This window comes from Rhea pennata, chromosome 2 (assembly GCF_028389875.1).
Source record: "Rhea pennata isolate bPtePen1 chromosome 2, bPtePen1.pri, whole genome shotgun sequence".
Taxonomy (NCBI): domain Eukaryota; kingdom Metazoa; phylum Chordata; class Aves; order Rheiformes; family Rheidae; genus Rhea; species Rhea pennata.
This window is the reverse complement of record NC_084664.1, coordinates 94097594-94118742: the sequence shown is the minus strand read 5'-3', so window position 1 is coordinate 94118742 and position 21149 is coordinate 94097594. Positions and strand designations below refer to the sequence as shown.

The following is a 21149-nucleotide window of genomic DNA, read 5'->3' as shown; positions in this document are numbered from 1 at the left end:
AGTAACTCTCCTCTAAATATCCATATAAAGGAAACCAGGAAACTAGAGGTTTCCATCATTAGTTTGCTTAAACTTCAGTTAAAATCCAAACTAGATCTTACGGTGTTTAGCATGTAAGATTTTCAGAGATCTCATTCTGACATTGGAAAAGTTATGCTAATACTGTCTACTAAATTATGTTCAGCCTACCAGAATAAAATGCAAAATTTCTTCTGGCAAATCAGCTTTGCATTCCAAATGTAGGACTGAATTAAAAGATTAGGAGCCCAATATTACTACAAAGTAGAAAATACCAACAGCCTTAAGACTGCATTTGACTTCCCATATCCTTTGTTTCCTAACCCTTCAAAAGACCATTATAAAGCGGCAGTACTTCAAACAATTGTTAGTACGTATAATCTCAGTAAACCACTTAACTGCCAAATATTATAGCGTTTCACTTTTTTAGTTCATGAACAGGTTTCTGCTTCTCTGTGCTTAGCCTTTTATTCTTGCTACAATTATTTTCGTCTGTTGGCATCTTTTTAAGCTCAATTTTTGATTTTATGCAGGAAACCGAGTTTGTTTCATTTAATTCTGAAAACTCATCCACACCTGATGCTGCTGAATGTTATCTCTTTAAGTAACTTCTTCTTTTTCAAAAGAATAAGACCAGTGCACATGCTAGTATGGTTAATTTCTAGGAAACAAAATTTTAAATAGAATCTCATTCTTCATAATTATTGAGAGAAAAAAAATCATAGTACTGCGGTGATCTTCAAATACAGTTGTTTTGTCTATCCCCTCCCCCCATCTTTGATTTTAAATTCATTTGGGGACTATGCTTGGAGGAGTAAATATGAAATCACTCATCTGTATTATATCTGATCTTTTTTTTTCCTCCATTCATGCTTCAGGATCATGGAAATTGGGTCATTATCAACAAATAATGTCACAGGAGATCTCATGGGCCTCAATGTTCTTTCAGCAAGGAAACAGCATTTTACCTATGAGTTAACAAGCCCCAAAAGAAAAAAATACACATATTTCAAGTTATCCACATATCCACCATTTAGGGTGAGAAGGCATGACTTTGGAAGAGCAGCAATAGTCAGAAATAGCTAACAGCACAGCAGCAAGTGCGTCTCTACCGATGCGACAAAATCCCTTCGAAGGTCCATCGCATGTAACATTTCTTCTGAGGTAGCATGAGGCTCTGGGAAGAAAGAGCATTCACTGACTGCTTAGATAGTCCTTGATGGAAAATAGTTTTAACATCATCCTGTCTTTGTGAAATGCCACGCAAGTAGATCGGCCATAAATGTCTGGAGCTTACTCTCCAGACAGAAGAGTAATAGGACGATAATTTTCAGAGAGAAATGAATCAAGGAGATTGTAAAAAGGATCAGATTGGAGAGATGAGTCCTCTCCCTCCAAGAGGTCAGTAGTAGCAGGCTGAGAACCTGTCTGTGCTATCCATAAGATCAACATGAGAGAAGGTCAAACATAACAGCACAGATGCATACGAAAAATGCCAATATAAATCAGATACAGCAAAGAGTCTATGTTATTCCTTAATGTAGCCCAGCCTCTCACATACACTATCAGCGATTTACTTGCATCAAAAAACCTCTTTCACACTGACACACAAATTTTCTTGGAAAAAAGGTCCTTCAGTACAGAATCTGTTACTTCCTATGCTGATTTAGAGCAATCTCTCCTTGGTATTTAAGCAGTCAACACCCAGCCTCTCACATAAAGGGGTTAGATGTTTGAATAAAGTAAACAACAGTGCGGATGGATTATCAAGCTGTGCAGCTAAAAGGACATCTGCCATATATGGAACTACAGAAACAACCGCACACATCTTGTCAATGGAAATTCCCTTGGTAATCACCTGGGGAAGGCCAGGATGATGTGCTCGAGTTCAAGATCGTGACATTCTCCTTCCGCAACTCTGACTTCTGAAAAGGAGGCAGGTGAGGACAAGCGAGTTTGAACTGGACATTGCTTAACAATTCTGAGCTGCTGCAAATCAGAATTACTAAATCTCAACCAGTTGTTTACGTAGCTGTCTACCTGCACAGTTAAAGTATTCCCAAATTCTTGTACCTTGTTATAACTGGCTGTTTGGCTTGTACCTTGTTACAGCTTTGGTTGTTGGATAGAAGAATCCACGTCAATAACTTCTGTTTGTTACTTATGAAAATACTGAAAGAACATTAATCATCTGATTTTTTTTTTTCTTCTTGAAGTACACAGAATGATCTCCTGGTTTCCATTATAGAGTAGGTAATCTTTTTTTTTCCCCTTTTTTTCCCCAAACTATTCTTGAGCAAATAGTCTTGTGCAAATCCACTCCAATGGACTATTATTGTTTTGTTTATATGGCTTGTTAAAAATAAACTTGCTGAACTAAAAATACATTCTGCTCATATCAGAATTTCCAGAGGGGGAAAAATTGGAATTATTATCTCTAAATTGTCTTGCCACTTTCTTTTTATTGTGGATTGACATAGTTTTCCTTCTTCACATAAGCAAATAACTAGCTTCCATAGCCTACTCACATTAGAAAGATAATTGAAGCACCTAGTTTTTAAGTGGCATTACATTGTATGGTAGCAAGCAACAGCTGAACACAAATATATTACATAGTGTTTCAATTAGCAAAAAGACCATTCACTGAAAAGGTCCTGAAAAAATACTTTGATATTACCACTAGTCTCCTATGTTCGTACCCGAGTCATAATACACTTCTTTCTCTTATCACCTAGAATACTGAGCAGAAATCCCTCACAAACATACGTATGTGGCAACAGTATTAACCTTGTGTTATGTGTTGCATGGAAGGTGCTAAGTCTGGTATTACAGAGACGGTTCACCATGCCAAGTATAAAAACGATTTTGAAAAAAGTAAAAAAAAAAACCCACAAATCTCAAGCCTCTGATTTTTTTCACAGCTCTACTGCAAGGAAGTCTTTTGCAGTTCAAATTGTAAGAATGTATCATTAAAAGGAATTAATTAAATTAGGGGCTTGCCTAATAGTCAGAAGCTTACCTATCCTTGCCTGGCTTTTTATTTTGCTTATGGTGTGATATGGCTGTGCCAGTGGCTTGGCCACATACTCCCTTTGTTGGATCAGCTTGGCACTCATCTAACCCCACAGTGAAACAGGTCCTGGAGCTAAACCATCATTAAATTAAAATAAAGAAATAGCAAATGAGCACCAGAGAGCCGGCACAAGGCAGGAGCACATCGCATGCACTGGCCCTGCTGCAGCGCAGAACTGCATTTCTGATTCTCCTTATAAAGTTCCTAATGAACAATTTTTGGCCAATCTAGCTATAGCAGTTCCATACATGACTGCTCCCCAGCGGGTCGAACCCTTCTCCTGCTGCCAGTGACCCTCCCTGTAGCAAGAGAGCAGGGGCGAACAGCGGAGAAGTATCATCTCCTGGTTGCTGCCCGCATTCTCCCTCTGGATAGGGACACGCATTTGTTCAGTGGCTCCTGCAACGGAGATGGGGATGCAGGGAGGCAACGCTGGGCACCCAGCGGTCAAATATTTGAAACAGCTCTAATAAGGAAAAATATTGAGGAACAGAGCAGCTATTTGTGGCACACTGACATTACGCACGCACAGACCCAATCCTTCCTTCTCCTGCTCTGAGACTGTAATTTCACCTTCACTTCTCAGAAGTCTGTCTTCAAGAAAGCACACAGGATGCTGACAACAACTAGGCCAGTGTAGTAACATCACAGCTACGGTTAGAAAACTGGAACCATACGCTAACCAGTCTTAGGACGCTGACCACTGTGGGCTTCCTGTGAATAAGGTTAATGTTAGTCACAAGAGCCAGCTGCTTTTTTGAGGGAGGGAGGGTGGGGAGGAACAAGAAAAAAAAACACAAACCCCCAAACCTTTCCACTCCTCCCTTAATGGAGAAAATATTCAAAAATTAAATATTAAAACAAAATTTTAAATGCAAGGATCATTAAAATCAGCCACTGCTCTCTTATTTCTCCTAGCATCTTATTAACAGAACTTAACAATAAAAAAGAAATGTGTTTGTGCACTTGAGAATTCCCAGCACACACGTGCAAAGGGTATCATGCAAATGAACAGGAACCTGATTAGGAACAGGAAGCAAGCAATAATCCAGTAGCTCCAAAGAGGAGAGGATTAACATACTTTTAACAGACACATTAAATCTGCTCTGCATATGTCTCTTCTTGGGTAGGGCAAGTGACGTGCTAGAAAACATATTATTTTCTTTGCACATTATAATTAATTGCCAGAGGTCATACTCTTAAGAGTTACCCATAAAAAAGTAAGAGACCAGCACATAAGAGACCAGTGTCTCAGCCCTCTTTGGCCTGTTACCTACTGACCTTCTCAATGGAGAATCATAGCTTGACATCAGAGGTGCCTACCAACGGAGCGCCCACAGATTCTGAACTTGCATTTCTCCTGCTTCAGTGATAAACTGCAGCAACCACTTTTTTTTTTATGGCTTCTTAAAATGCACAGTCTTTACTCTGTGAAGACCATCCAATCTGACAGTTTATCAAGCCTGTACACTAAAGTTTTTCTTCCTCTCCTCCAAAAACATCAAACAAACTAACAACCGGTCTCACTTACATGGCAATTAGACTGCAACTCATTACACAACAGATTCAGTGCAGCATTTTTAAATGTAATATTTGAATGCTGAGCTTTGGTCAAATAGCAGAATAACACCAACACTTTTTTAGTGGCAGCAAGTACTATTTACCACTCAACATCAGTCCCGTCCACTCACACCTGGTCACTAATAACATAAAGCACAAATTAAATACATATCTTTGCACACGCAACGAATCTTCACAAGTTTCCTACAGGTCATAAAATTGAAGACCTTAAGGATTTCTAACTTCCTGGAAATTGTTTTTCAAGTGACAGAATACAAACCAAGTTTTCCAAATGACCTCAACCCAGTCTTCATTTGCATAGACAGCTCAGTTTTTCCAGCATGACTGGCAAAATTGGTAAGGTAGGCCAGTATAATGTTATTCAATTTATCACTTGCACATAAAAGCAAGTTTTTGCATTCTTTGTATGAAAACTCAAAAACAAACAAACAAACAAACAAACAAAAACCCCTAAATATTGTGAAGTCTCGTGCTGGCTGCTATTGCCAATACCAATGCCCCAAAACCCCATTTACTCTGCAAGTGTGGTTTTTGATTTTCAGACTCATCTGGAGACTTCATACAAGCAAAGGCTTTCTATCCACCTCTTTTCCCCTTTTCTACCACCAAGTTGTAACAGTTTGTAACAATCTCTCTCCTCCCATGATGATGCTCGCTTTATGGTGAGCTTGGCTGCTCAATTACATTTATGTTACTAGGAAAGGGGTTTAAATGGAAAAAGGAGGAGAGGGGCAAAGGAGGAGGAGAGGGGCAAAACCAGACAGTTATACTTAAACCCTTTCTTGGTTAGGATTATGTTACACAGCTTGTGCATGTACATAGGAAATCAGGAGTATTCAGAAATAACCCCTTCCCTGTTTAACAGACAGGCTGGTAGGGATTTACCTCTCCCCAGGTGCCTGCCAGCACGTACCTGTCTGTAACTGACTCCTCTGCCTAGTAACTTACTGGCAACACCCACTGCCTCATTTTTCCCAAAGGAAAATTCAAATTGGAGATTAGTGGCACGGCAAGACCACAGCACAATACCAACTGCCAGGTGCCCGTCCACCTTCTGCTCAAAGTGCCAACCAGCACTTGCTGTGCATTCAGGCTCTTGCAAAGGTCATCTCTGAAACCTGAAGAGTTTGCATCAAATATGAATGAAGATTACATACGTGCACACGCTACACTCATTCGTGTATCCATCCAGCTGCTGCATTTATAAAACGTGACCTGCTCTGATTGCCGAGCGTGGGGGGGAATTGTGCTGATCAGTTCAATGACCTGGCCAGCCTGGAGGCCAGAAGATTCCCACACAGGATGGATGGGAAGGGGAGGGAACAAGAAACCGGGAAGAGAAAGGAAGGGAATGGGTTGGCCTCCACAGCAGCAACCAGTCTGAAGTTACACTGGAAACCAGTAACATCAAACCATACCCTCAAACTACAAAACAAAATAGACCCTCTTACCACCACAGCCTCCCTTATTTATTATAACTACTTTCTTAATATCCTCTTTGTTTCTGTCATTGGCGTGAGATATAGGTGACCTACACCACTAGAAGATGACAGGCTCAAGTAGCAAAACAAATGCTTCTTCCCTACAGAAAACTAAAAAGAAACTAAAAAATAATTTACGTATATATGCACGGTTCCGACATCATGCAAAACCTGATACTCAAAATTCACTGTATTAAATAGAGCAAGTTCCAAATATATATGCGTCAGTGTATGCACCAATCTCCAAAATCACTTCACTGTGTACACCACCAGTTTTAATAGTATTTGTAGACGACTAACAGGACATGTTCTAGCTTTTGTTAGGGAAAAAAAGCGCACAAAGTACATGCAAAAACTAGAATGTTTAAAAGACTATTTCATTCAAAATGCTACAGTGCAGCTTAAGAGAAAAAGCACCAAAGAGGTCTGTGTGCAAAGCGGAAGCTAGAAGAGGAAGAAAGTAGATAAAAGTCTATGTTTAAATGGGAACAAAACAGGAACACTCTCCTTCATAGAAACTGGAGTGGCAAAAGTAACTGTTTCAACAAATCATAACACATGAAGAAGAAGTGAAATAGTATCTTGTCTTCCATAAAAGCCAAAAAGATGATCTTTCTCATCTCAGCTTCTGTTTTTTTTTTTTTTTTTTTTATTATTATTTTTATTTTTTGTTTTGTTTTTAACTTGGAAAGTACCAAAGACATCGAGTTCCCTATTATTTTTAATTGAAGGTCTGGAAAATTACTGTCAGGGTTTCACATCCAGCAAGCAAAACAGTGGTACACCCGAACCATTCAATTGCTTCTCAAGTATCTAAATTCCACAGGGAAAAAAAAAAAAAGAAAAAGAGAGAGAGAGAGAGAGAGAGAGTATTCCTTCAAAAAAAGAAAAAAATCTCCCACAATACTCAAATTCAGTTTCTTGGGACCTGTGATGTCTTGGGACTTGTTTCTGGAGCTGAGCTGCGCAGGGCACTAGGCGCAAGGACAGCTGAAGGGACATGTTCTCACAGGTTGACCTGACAGCTGCTTGTGTGGCTATGATGTGAACAAGATAGGAAAACTCACGCAGGTTAAAAAGAACAAAACAAAACAAAAAACACTCCGGCAAAAAGCCTAAATATATCTTCCCCTCACTATTATTTTTAACCTCAACCAGCTCTCTTTGAACTTATCCATGGTGTGACACTGCCAATGGTTGTGCCAGCCCAGTCGAGGAGCTTGGGCACTGGACACGGAGACATGAAAAGTACAGAGGCAGCACGAATTCCTGCAGATACCCTACCAGTATCAGTGGCAACATCACAAAAAGATGGTTTCTGCCTCCCAGGAACATTACAGCAGATCACATCTAAATTTCTAAGCAGACATCATTTTCAAGCCTTCCTTATCTATCATAAAGCCAAAAATGAACATTCACACACTATTTTTCCCCCAACTTGCAGCCGAATGCAGTAAAGCTCTTACAAAAATTTTATCAGTATGGAAAAAAACACGTATTTTATTCTGATACACCAGAGGAGCTAAGCAGACATACCCAGAGGCAGACTTTGCTTTTGTGCACATGCGTACGGGGGAGCTGAGGAAGGGTTATCCTGGAAAGAACCACTCTCCTCACACCGTAAGACTTCCCAAGGAAATCATAATGCCATGCACAAAACAGGAATACAACTTTTGTTTGAAAGAGATCTTTATTTTACTGTTCATTTTGGCTCAGGACTAGGATGAGGGAGGTTTGAAGGAAAAAGGTCGAGAGAGCATTTTTCGTTTCTCTCTTTTAAATGGCACTTTTCAGACAGCTTGTTTTGGTTCTTACTTCACACAGAAGATACCTCCCAGACTCTGCCTGCATTTTCAGCATATTTTCTGCAAGACATTGGCTTCAGTCTCACAGTTTTAACCCACATTTTGCACGTTTAGGATTGGCCAAAATTGTAGCATGACAAGAGTTCAACAAGGACTTTATGACTGACTTCTAGGAAACAGGATTCAGCTTGCCACTTCATTATCTCAAAGCAATCCTTACAACCAATAACCCACAACGCTGGCTTACTGTACAGTTTGTCTTCTCAGGAATTTCTCTTTTTTTTAACTTAACGTGGTTTCATTCACAGAAAATTAAAAAGAACAACAGTAACTAACTAATTCAGTAATATTTTTCTTGAAATTACACACACGTACTTATTGACACGACCCTGAGAGGCCAAAGTGGGTGAGATGGTAAGGGCAGAGTACTAGGGCATTTAACTTAGCAGCCATCTACTGCAAAACAACAACTGCTTTTCCCTGTTTTCCAAAACAGCAGCAAGCACGATCTATTTCTATCATCTATACTGAAGGATGAAGCCAAAACTCACCATATCCTCACTGTTACTAGAAGGACTCCTGGAAAGTCTGTTTAAGGTAAGGTAGTATACACAAATGTGCCCTCTGATTATATAACTGCAAGCTCACAGCAGGAAACGGACAGAGCTGAAAGGCTACTACGTTAATCACAGAGCGCTACTGACCTTTTCCTTGAGGGCCCTTCTTCAAAATCTGAAGAACTAACATCATTGCTCGTTGAGGACACTTGCGATGCATCGTCCTTCTCATTCTCCAGCTGTTCTGATCCCGGTCCTAATCCTTTAGATTGGCCGTTAGTGAGAAGTCCTGTAAATATGACAAAGTAGTACACAATATTCAAAATCTTCATTACTAATCACAAGTGGATTAGAAAAAAATCACACACGACACTAACAGTAGTGAGTTGACTCACAAAACAATTCCCTTGCAAAGAGATATGGTGATAACATGGATTTTTCACCCAAGTATTCCGATAAGAAATTGATAAATTTGCATGTTTTTGATCTTAACTGAAAACCACCAGTTCCAAATAAGTGTACAACACATGTTTTTAATCACATTCACAATCTTGTCAGATCCTTACTCTAAAAGGTGCATAACCTTGTCCCCATTTTACAGAACTACTATCGTCTGGCACAGGTGGGAATCTTTCGCATACATGTGTATATCAATATAAAAATAACTTGCTATGTGGTCAGTTTGCCTTCCTGCTCTTCACTCTGCTCCTTCTAACAAGTTATAATCCTTTCAAAAAATCCTAAGTCCCAAAGGCACAAACAGCAAGTATCTGTTCCTCTTGACTGCAATTCTCCCAGCCAGACATCACTCAAAGACAGAAACTATGGACTGGAAACAAAGGTACATAAGGTAGAGGGCAATACACCACAGTGGCCTCTCCCTTTACGCCTTCCTGTCTTGCTTGGGGGAATACTACAGCAAGCTGGGCAATACAGATGGAAGAAACCGTCAGGCCCTAAAGAAATGCAATGTTTAACAAATTCTGCTTCTTCTACTTGTGTGAATAAATACAGTATGATTTGACTCTTGTAAAACAACAGCACAGAGATAAAGCCATTCAGATTTAAGGAAAAATTTAAAATAGCAACACATTCCTCAATAGACTTTGGGATGGGGGGGGGACGACAACTAACAATGTCATCAGCTCAGCGTTTACTTTGTGTTCTAAGAGCTGAAGATTGCAGAGGAGTTGTGATTTTATCCAGGAGAATACTAACCCATCTCTCCATCAAAATACTTTTGCAAAGACGTAATACATCCTTGTTTCACAGCTTTATTTCCTCTGAGAAGTGCTGGTAGGACTTCCTTTCCTAGGTCATCCCAGTCTCCCTTTTCACAATTTCACCTTAGAAAGAAGGTGGGCAGAGGGCTGACTGCTTCAAAGATAAGCCAGGCAGCAAGGGTGGGAAGAGTATAAAATTAGTAATGCTTACTAACAATAGTTCAATGCTTACTACATGCACTGCATTAATGCTGCTATTCCATTTATGACTTACCTTATGAGGAAAATGCTGTTTAGCCCTAGCAATGCCATCACACATAACCTAGCATTCAACCAAGAATCTTCAAAGAAACTTCTAAGCATAAATAGACTGAAAGAAAGCAACGTGCTCCAGCAATATGCTTGTTCTGAGTACTCATATCTCAGGAACAGACCAAGTGCTCCCTTCTCTTACGTCCATTTATTTGGCACTCACTTGGTACTATGACTCTTAAATATTTCACAACTTCTGATTCCAATCTAATCATTCTAATTGGCCATCTTTAAACACCTTAATTCAAAGCTCACATTAGAGCACTGTTTCCTTTTTGCATCAAAGTCTGTTCTTATTCACTCTGAATTATGCTAGACTTCCTTGACTTGGAAAGTAGTTGGACAGTGGCTACAGATGGACGTTGCAGTTTTTGTATGTTACTTTTAAATGATACTTATAAAGCAGAAGTCTGGATCTTTGGTTTTGTGTTTTTTTTTTTTTTTTTTTTTTTTTTTTTTTTGGGGGGGGGGGTGGGGGGGGCAGGAGGGAAGGTGCAGTAAATGGGTACTCCATTCTTTTATTAAAAATATGAAGCCCAGCAAGGCAAGGCTGAAACTGAGTTAAGCATCAATTTTTGTACTAAAGCATTTCTTTTAACCAGTCTGAGATTGATATATAGCCCAGAGAAGTTAAATGACCGAATTTAAATTTTTACTTCCGTTATGTCAAATTCCTTTTCACATTTCCTTTCTATCAAACGGATCTCAAATTGTGACCTAAGAATGCAAATTTCAGTATTAGAGCTTGATACTGCAATAGAATTTGTGATGTAATGTAGTGCTAAAATGAGGACTAACAGCATTCTTCCATGACATTCCAGAGGAACTGAAGCAGACTTTTAAAAAATGTTAAATAGATTTGCTCAATAGCCAAGCTTATTCTCAAGCACTATTCAACTTCTGCTTTGCATTTTGCCACGAAACTATTGCTGATAAAATTTACAATTTAAAAACTCTAGAGAAGTCTAAATCAAGCATCTCATTTGAGGCCTGATACTCAGTAACTCAGCTCTTATGACAGAATTTGATTAGGTTTTCCAAAAGCAATATTTGTTCTGGAGAGATGCCATACATAAAACCCAGTAATCTAAAGTATATGAGTCAAGAAAATCACCTTTTGGGCTGTCAACTCGTATGCACTTGGAAGGAAATTTCATCCTTCCACTCTGCCAAACCATCAGTGCACTTGGAAGGCAGGCATAACTTTCGTCCCTCAAGGAGAAACACTGGTTCATCTTATTATTCCTAAAAAGCCCCTTCATATACTACTATTCATCACAACCAAAACCATCCCAAAATCCAGTAATATTGCAGATAACCAAAGCTAGCTATTGTAAAGAAAACACCTTCAACTGAAATCAATTAAAATCAGCACCCTAAAATGGAGGCATAAAACTGCAAATGAGAGATACTGATACAGGGGAGTAAGTGTCATGTTCTACAGCTTTTCAAGGGCAGTATAATCACAAAATCCACACAGAAGTGAGGAAGGCACAGATACCCACACAGTCCACAGAAGCAGTTGCCTCCTGAGCATCAGAGGAAAAAAAAAACACATTCTGAAGTAGGCTGTTATGAAGTTTATTGTCACTCAAATCATTTTTATATCAGATGCATCCAGCTTGCCCCCAGGTACCTTCTTTCTTCGATTGTCATTCCTGCTCTCTCTGGCTGAGCCTTCTGAGCCAAACAATGTTCCTCACTCTGGTGCATAAATCAGGAGCAATCAAGCAATTGGAGGCCCAGAGGTATCCCAAGACAGCCTGGGGACCACAACACTCTGCAGAATGACACCCATGCATCCCCACTGCTGTTACCAAGCAGGTGCAGGAACAGCCCAATGGGATCTACAAGCCACACTGGAGGTAGACAGGAGGAACAGAGTCCATCCAGGTGACCTTGGCTCTGCAAAGTTAACCAAGTAATAGAAAGCAGCAGACTTTTTTAGTTCTTAGAAAGAAAGTAGTGCAATTGTGTATGTATGTGAAGAGGGGAAAGCAATTGAGTAATAAAATGTTCTTTGCTTTAATATAGCCTGGAGAGTTGAATCACTCTTGAATCCTGGCTACTAAGGAGCTCCCACAATAGCCGAGGAACCAGTAAGCCATCTAAGAGGCAAATAAAATCAAAGGGACAAATATTTCCTCTACTGTTTTTCCACAGTTGTGTCCCTTAACCTCTGAGTTACCAGGCAAGTGAGGCCTCACTCATGGCAAAGCCCAGGACTGGTTACATTCTCCACTGCAAAAATAGTTGTCACTGACTGCTTGGCCACCACCCACCGAGTGCATCTCAGTCCCAGCTCTCACTGTCTGCACCCCCAGCAGCTGGACTTCTCACCAAACACAAGGTGCAAACAGCTAGATAGAACAATTCAAGGTGGATAAAAATAGACTTTATTCCTGTAATATAAACAAAATGTTGCATAAATGCATGTTAGAAGTTAAATTCTTTTTTTTTTTACATTTTTTTAAAAACTAAATGCCAAATTTGAAAGCACGGTAACTGGATTACAAGTTAGGGGAATGTTTCATGTATTAATTTCATATATTAAAATTACCTAAGCAAAATAATAATTATGCATATGTATAGTATATGCATAACAACACTATGCTATAATACTATATATAGTCTCTATATAGAAAGTACATGTATTATAGTATACAATATGTATATAAGCATATAGTGAAGCAGTTTATGTTTGCTGCCCAACGTTTAAAGAAATTAAAACACTGAACTGCTCAAAGTCACTGAATAAACAACTACTAGATCATTAATAACCAATTATTTAGCTAAGCCAGAAGTAGACCTGACATACTAAACGAGATCTATGGTCCACCAAATCTACCATTCTGACTTGGACAGAACAAGACCAGAGACTACTTTAAGAAAAGGCCAGCTACTAATTCTTAGTGATTAAAGGCTTGCTTCAAACTGAACCACGAGAGATCTTAATGATCTTTCTAAAATGTATAATACCCACATAAATGTCTACGCCTAACAGTTTGCTAAATTGCTCCGTATAACTTGTAATAGCAAATTCCAATTTATTTACGTGCTGCTCAGAAAGTCAAAAATATCACTTACCAGCTTCTAACTGCACTGAGAAAACAGTAAATGTGAATTTTATGTCCACTACTTCTTCAGTTATGAGACAGAGAAAGCAAAATATCCCTTTCTGGCACAGCAGTCATTATTTAGCAGACTTCTATCACCTCCTCATTATTTGCCTTCAATAATCTGAATGTTTCCAAGTCTATCTGTAGCTACAGGTTTGTTTGTTTGGTCCATGGCCCTAGCTGTCCATCCATATCACCTTTCTATGGCCTGCAGCAACTGTTTTGAAACGAGCTGAGCAGTACCATATAGGGTATTCCAGACAGCATGTGAATTGCTTATACTGGGTTTATAACATTTGCATAGTGTGCTCCCTACCGTTCCCACGGCATCTCACTATCCTGTTTGCTTTTTGATTGCAGGTGTTAATTGAGCAGAGGCTGGGCTTTCTCCAGCGATAGCCTCGTCCCTTTCACAAAAATCAGTCTAAAAAGACCAGCTAAATCGGCTTAAATGAGTTTACATTAAGCGGTTTGCACTGACCTAACTGCATTGCTTTTCAAAACAGTGTAGCAACTAGTCATACTATTCCAGCGCAGGCTGGGGCTTGCTTTATACTGGTGCTAACCTAACCATTTTTGGTGATACACTTGCACTTCAGCAGCTATCTACAACTCTATTATTGAGCTATGATCTAACACATCTCTGGACATTCGGAGAAATGGCTTACAGGCATGTGCAGGGGAGGTCTTGGAAGCACCAGACTCACCGAACACACGACGTTAGATCAGACTACCTGGGAAGGCTCTGTACAACAAACATAGGGCAAGCATAAACATATAGTATGAAAGTCAATGGGGAAGAGGAGAGCAGACAGTAGCAACCTAACAAGGGAAGACAGAGAAAAAGATAAAGGAAGGCTTTCAGTTAGTTAGTTGGGTTTTAAGAACATATTGAGATTTGTATCTGTTTCTGTATCACTTATTCTAAAACCATTAAGAGGCCTGAATTTGAAAGTTTCCATGTTCTCTTGTAATAGGATGGTAACACCTATTTTATTACCCCATGCAGCGTGCTAAGGAAGCTTAGGAGGTTGAACCAGATTCAGCTGAGTTTCCAGTCAGTTCCCACCGCAGAGGCAACCCACAAAGTCAGCACAACAGAGAATCAGTCAACAACTAACAAGCACAAGCCAAAGATATTAAAAGCATAAACTGAGCTAAGTAATTGAGTCAAAGGGGAATTTCAACACAACTGTATTCATAATATTCTATGTGCGATAACCACCAAATACCAAGAGTATCCAAGTAGTTAAAGGACAAGAAGCTGTACTGCAGGCTTTCTGTTCTCTAGATCTCAACTATAACATGAAATACATAAATCAGCTCCCTCGTGTTGCTTGACCACAGACGCACCCCCTCTTCCCACTGCCAAGAGATATTAAAGGGCTTTTCCCCCTTCCACCTCCCTTCTTGCATTCTTAACTGATCATTGCAAGCTGAAATGCTCCAGGCTAGTACAAAGGCCTAGTTCCCAGGGCAACTGGCAAAACAAATAAACACAAGTTACAAGAAGTTTTTAAAAAGTATATTTACTCCAAGCAACATTCTCACCACACTAGGGCGACAGAATTATTTATGAGAATATGCAGTAACACATAATAGTAATAGATCTTGAATATATGAGCATGGAGCTGAAATTTTGTTTAGTTTTAGAGTTATACAGGAAAGTTTTGTTAAAAAAAATAAAAAAAGGAAAAAGAGAAGTGATTTAATTTTCTTCTTTTTGCACCGTCTCTTTTAGGAAAACTGAAGGTGTAATACACAAAGGTGACTGCGAGGTTAGAAAGCTACATGTTTAAACATCCCAGATTATGGTTTGATAGGTGCATGCCATCTGAACATGGAGAAATCCTTAGGCATTACTGTACTGTATATGATGACCAAAATGGGTTCTATGCATAAAATACGAAGAAACAAAGTTGCTAAAAAATGCAACTTCAGCTCTTTAAATATTTACTCTTCCCTGTAGTTTCAAGCAGGTTACGTTCTACGAGAAAACTAACAACACAAAACTGAAGACTCAACTAAACCTCGTCTCCTTCAGCCTAAGAACCACATAACTTAGCAGTTTATTATGAGCTATAACTTTATACACAAGTTGCTAAGTATCTTTAATGAAGTCTTTACCCACTTTCCAAAAAGTATGACAAAATGTTACAATACAAATCAGACTAAATTTACATTGCATTCTCCATAACTTTAAGTACCTAGTTTTACCAAAAAAGCAAAACAAAAAAGCCCTTACATGCCAGAGTACATGCTGAAATACTACAAAAAACCTGGTAGGCACGTTAAATAAAATCATTAATCATCTAATGCCAAGTTAAAATATACCAGTATCTCCAAAACATCTGCAGTCTGCATTAATCAGCATACTGTACAGAGTTACTGTATTTAGCTGTTGTATAGCTATGCACAAAAGATAATTTAGTTTTATAGTGCAAATGCCATCTGTCACATTGTCACAGCATGACAAGGTATCACATTACATATTAAACAGACAACACGCTTCAAAAATAGGGCTTATTTTCATGCCACGGTTGTCTTAGAGACTGAAGAACTGGGTTTTCATGGTAGTGGCATAATTTTTTTATAAAATAATTTTCTCTGGGATAAGAAAGACCTATTCTCTGCCCATTTTTTTAAGCACAAATGTCATAAAAATACTATTTTGATATCACTACAACAATTTTCTGTCTGTAAATAAAAAGCCAGAGCATGAAACAAAGGCATTGTTTATGCCACACGATGCTCTGTGTCGCCACCATAATGGTAATTAATGGTACCCAGGCTATGCAGATGACAAGCCACCGGACATTAGGTTGATTGTGGTACATAACAGAGCATATGCATAAAGTAGTACTGTTATGCCAAAAACTGTTAGCAAATGGCTTGTACAGTCTTCATAAATGACGAGCACAGTTCTTTTATATGTAGATACACATCATTACTATGGAAGCCAAGCATGAATGACATTACAGCACAAGATGTTTTTGTCAGCCTGTCAAAAGACGAGATCACCGAAGAGAACCGATTAAATAATGCAGGTTGAAAGAAGCTCCTTATTCCTAGTATATCCCCATCCAAAACTGCTATGAAGCAACCAAAGACATTTATGTGATTTTGTTTCATACAGAAGAGCCTACTATCAAGTACCCATTAGCACTATTACCTCAAATTATATTGTTCTGTTGTTTCAACATAATTTTTTTTTTTGGTACTAAACTGATAGAAACAAGAATTTAACAGTCAAAAATGAGCCTAATTTACTTCTGCTAGGAAACTACCCCAAGCCACAGCATGTATTTCATGCCTCAGTTTTGTTTATGAAATATATTTGTAAGAAATATAAAGGTATACTAATACTTGTAACAGAGCACATACAGAGAAAAACCCTCACTTAAAGCTTACACTTTCATCATTTTAAGTTTCTATTAAAATCTATTCAAAGTGCTTCTCCTCTCCAATTATAAGCATTTCTCAGCTTTTAAGGATACACAATGAAAAATCATCCCAGCTGTTTCTCACAGGCAGGACACACTAACACTTGAGGCAACGTAATCTTTATTGGACAGAAAGCGATTTATTAGCCTCAGATCCATGTTCATGCGATCTGGAACAAAGGGCACAAAACCAGGTGGAAGGGAAGGTATTGATGCATAGATGAGAAAGGAACCAGCAGTAATACCAGCTCCAAAAAGTTGGAGGTAACAATAGGTTTCTCCTAAAATCCCATCCTACAGATCCAAAGAGTTGGCTTTAAGTCAGTGATGATTAAGGGGGGGAGAGGGAGAGCACGACTTAGCATCTTGCATTTCCGCTCTAGAACTTTTCCGAATTTTCAATTTTTTAAACTTTGATGGAAGAAAAGAAACCCCAAACAGTTACAGCAAGTCCCAAAAGCCTAACACGAGCTCAGGCTGTCATGAATGAAGTAGAGCAGCAGGGAGAAAAGCAAGCTCGTGGCAAACGCCGTACCAGCTGCTCTCTATCTCCTGTATCAGTAACACTGTGCTATCGTGCTTCTACCAATTGCTACTGGAGCAGCACGATAAGAGGAGAGCGGCAGCTTTCCTAACAAGTACGTACCAGGCCGTGTAAAGGTCACAAGTTTTGACAAACAGAAACACAGTTAATTTTATAGTACTATAAGCGCTCGCTGTTAGCACAGGGGAAATGAACGCCTTGTACTCTTCCTCCTTGTTGCCAAGGGAGAGTGCTATTTGCCGCATACAGCTTGCATTCACAAAGCACTACAGAACTACCTCTGTCCCCTAACCCCCGGCTCAGGAAAAGCTCCAGAGGAACAGCAGGACTCCAAATGAAGAGCCTAGCTGTAGACCCGTGCTCTTCAGGTTGACTTCAGCTGATAAAGCCTAAAGCCGTTTGCAACTGCACGGGCGGTTCGTGCCTAGGAGGGGACCCGGCTGAAGGCGCAGGGACCTGCAGCCCCTCCAGACACTACCACCGCTACTCAGTGCCCTTGAGCAGGTCACTCCCCCTCTATGCACCTTAGCTTGCCCATCTGCAAAAGAAAGTTGGTGATACCAACTTCCATAAAGTGCGTGGACATGTACAGATAATAAGCACTATATGAGACATGGGATTATTAAAATTCCTACACAGTGTGTGCCTCATGTTGATTGTGGTGCTGGACAGAATGGCTTTACTTCTCCCCAAGGAGAACACATGCCTTCTGATTTGCAGCTATGCCAAGGACATCTGTCCTGCAGGACATCTCCTCTCTTGTTTGATAATAACATATGCAATCTGGAAGCAGAGTTAAAAGCACATTTTATTTGAAATTACAGAGACAAGCAGGTCCACAAGTACAATTTATCCCCTTTCAGTTAAAGGATACCAAGGATAGGAAACTGCATAAATGGGCATACAGAAGAGTATGAATTAATAAAATCATCAGTGACATACAGATAAACTGTTCTTTGGTTTTTATGCCAAAACCATTGTGTCTTGTTTATTCTGCTTTTTCTGGGGAATTTTATAGCTGAACGGAGAACCAATGGCGTAATATCCCAAGAGTGGGGAGAGTAAAAGAAACCCTCAACATGACTATGCAGGAAAACATTTCATTTTAAAACATTTTGTTTCTTCCACTTTTATTTTGTTCAAATCTATTTGACAGCTATTTGGAAAAACGTTAGTGATTGCAATGTATTTTTGCCTGTCCTTCACAAGGATCCCTCTATGTGGGATATTTTATTCTGGCAAATAACAACTAAGTAAAGCAAGTTACTCCTTAGTTCAGGTGCTTGCATTTAGGTGGCAAAGACATATGAGGACAATTTTTCTCTTTTCAGAACCATTTTTACACAGATCCATCTTAACTGTAATACATCATTAGTGATCCTATGTTTCAGTCAACTGTTTTACATAGGGATATACTTTCAGACTCAGTGACATAACCGCACCTTGTTCAGAGTTAAGCTTCTACTAGGAATGGATGGACGAAGGAACAACACATCTATACCCCCAAAAATATCCATACCTGGACACCAGGGGACTAAACATTTGGGGGGGGGGGGGGGACTCCACACATCCCCAAGTAAAAACTAGTAAATGCATCTCCACAGAGCATAAATGAAGGAGGAAGAAAGAATACGAAGGAAAAAACACTGAAGCAAGGAAGAGCCTGTTAACTGGAAGAAATTAAAACAAATGAATGTGCAAATAATACAATCAGGGAAATAATCAGGCATACAACATTTCGCAGGCAAACAATGTTTCACTACCAGCAACCGATACTTGAGAGCCTTGAAAAGGGAAAATCTGCAGCTAAAATCCAAAGGCTGAGAAAGGCTTGGCTGTATTTGTTAGAATTTCTAGGAAAACCTTACAGGTCATATAGTTTGAAAACGGCACAGTTGCATGAAACTGGAAATAACAGCAACCAGCACCTTGATTAACGTTTGTTACACACTCTTCCTCTAATGACGCATGGGTCATGCTCATCTGCAGTAATGGATTGCACAAATAAGCTGGGCTTATGATCTTAGCAGAGAGAAAATGCAAGAGCAAGAGGCACATTCAACCAGCGTGCTGCTCTTCAGCACTGTGAAGGCGGCCACGAGCATCAGCCGTAAGTACCTGCACTGGGCAGGCATCTGCACAGCCCTCCGCAGTGGCCTTCTGCAGGAGTGGGGTCTGTCAAGCTACGTTGGCACTCTGGCCGCACCTGGTGAGCACCCAGACCTGGACACCGTGCACGGCACAGAGCCTGCAGCACCTCACGTGAGCCTGTGTGGAAATGATGGACAAACGACGGAAAAGCCCTCCTGTCCGAGGAAAAAATAACTGAGCTAAATGCTGAACGTTCTACAAAAACTTCAAGTCTCACATGATAGGTATTTGAATTGAACCATTTTAATTACTTTCACTCCACGTTTGCAATAACCTTCCAGTGAATATGCCCTCCCTAGCTCTGAGATCATCCATCAGCAAGCTCCAGGAGGCACCTGTCAACCCCTTTTGCTGACGGAAAGTTGTGGTTTTTTTTTGGTGCCACCTTCTTCTACTAAACATTTGAATTATGATCTCTGAGTTTAGAGCAATTAAATAGCCACCGACTTTAAAAAAAAAAAAAAAAACAGGCGACGCGCAGGTGGAAATCAGCCCTCGCGGCTCTCCAAGGAGGCGGCCAGAGGAGGCAGGAAGGGGGAGCGACGCCGTGCTCCGGCAGAGGACGGCCCCGCGCGCGCGGGCTGCGCGGGGAGGCTGCCTCCCACCGCGCTGGAGATGCGCCGGCCCCGCCGGCAGCCAAACTCCCAATTCCCTGCCAGCCTGAAAGCGCGCATATCTGCTCGGAGCCTTGACGTAGGCTTGACAACGGCGCCGTGCCGGCGTCAGGCCCCGCGACGTTCCTGGAGAACGGCAGGGGGGAAGGGGACAAAGTTTCTCGTCCACTTTACTAAGCCACCCGATTTCCTGAAGCATAAACAGCCTTTTGTCTGTAATTCTGCATTTCGTCCACTTTGCTAGGCCCCTGGCTACCAGCAGGGAAAGGCGATTCTCTTCAGGGCAAAACCAGGAGCCACTCTTGGCCGGGGAGTGAACCCTTCTCCTCAACAGCGCCTACGTCCCCCCTCCGTCGCAGGAGGCGCCCGGGAGGTAACACGCTCGGCCCTGGGACCGCTCGGGGTCTCCTCCCCGTCACTGATTTCACATGCAGCTTGCTAAATTCAGAGCAAGGGTTTTGAAAAAAATATTTAACGTGATATTAACATACCAAACAACAACAGTGGGGCCATAAGCAGATTCTTTTTTCTTCATACAGTAGGCAAAAATAGCTTCAAAAACAGGTTGCTAGAAAAACCACCACTTATTTTTCTGTGTAATCAACTCTTGCAGAACTGTTCCTCCCCTCACCCAGAAGAAGCCGTTTCTTCTTCTTTTTGGGGGTGGGTGGGGAGGCAAATGAGTAAGATTTTCTCACTTTCTTAAATCAAAGGTCAGACAACCATATTTCACACTTGGGACGAAGAGCTGTTCTGCCGTTTTGACTCAGCTCCCTGTAACGCATTTGCAGAGTTACTGCCGGGGGAGAGGAGGTTCACGACACGTGACAGTGACAGTAAAACACTGAGACCAAGCGCTGCTCGCCCTAATCCCAAGTGCAGTACGAAAGCCCAACGTGAATGAGCAAATCGTTCTGCCAGACGCATGCACAGGAGTGCTGACGCTTCACCTCTGTTTTAGCATTAAGCCTTTGCCTAAGGAGAGGATCGTGGGCATCTCTGGCTCGATTCCGGCAGCGGCGGGAGGGGTTTGCCAGATGCCGTGCAAGCGTGCAGCGGTCACCTACCTGCTGGGCACGTGCAATTGAAAGAACACCCCAGGAAATAAATTTACAGCTAGAGCAAGCAGCACGCTCCCAGGCTGGCTCCAGCGCCACAGTATCATTTCGGAACAACGCGGTCGGTGGCTTGGGAGGCGATGAGGAGGCAAAGCACAAGAAGCCCAAGC

At 40.7% G+C, this 21149-nt stretch overlaps 1 protein-coding gene across 3 annotated transcripts in view; it reads right to left on the bottom strand.

Moving 5' to 3' along the window:
- The window catches only part of JARID2 (jumonji and AT-rich interaction domain containing 2), a 228358-nt gene that overhangs the window by 92906 nt on the left and 114303 nt on the right, over window positions 1-21149 (bottom strand). For all 3 annotated transcript variants that reach the window (XM_062569927.1, XM_062569925.1, XM_062569926.1), the window contains one exon: window positions 8663-8804. Coding sequence is in view for 2 of the 3 variants with exons in the window: in XM_062569925.1 (XP_062425909.1) it covers window positions 8663-8804 (142 nt within the window). In the remaining variant the exon portion in view is untranslated. The remainder of the gene's footprint in view (window positions 1-8662; window positions 8805-21149) is intronic.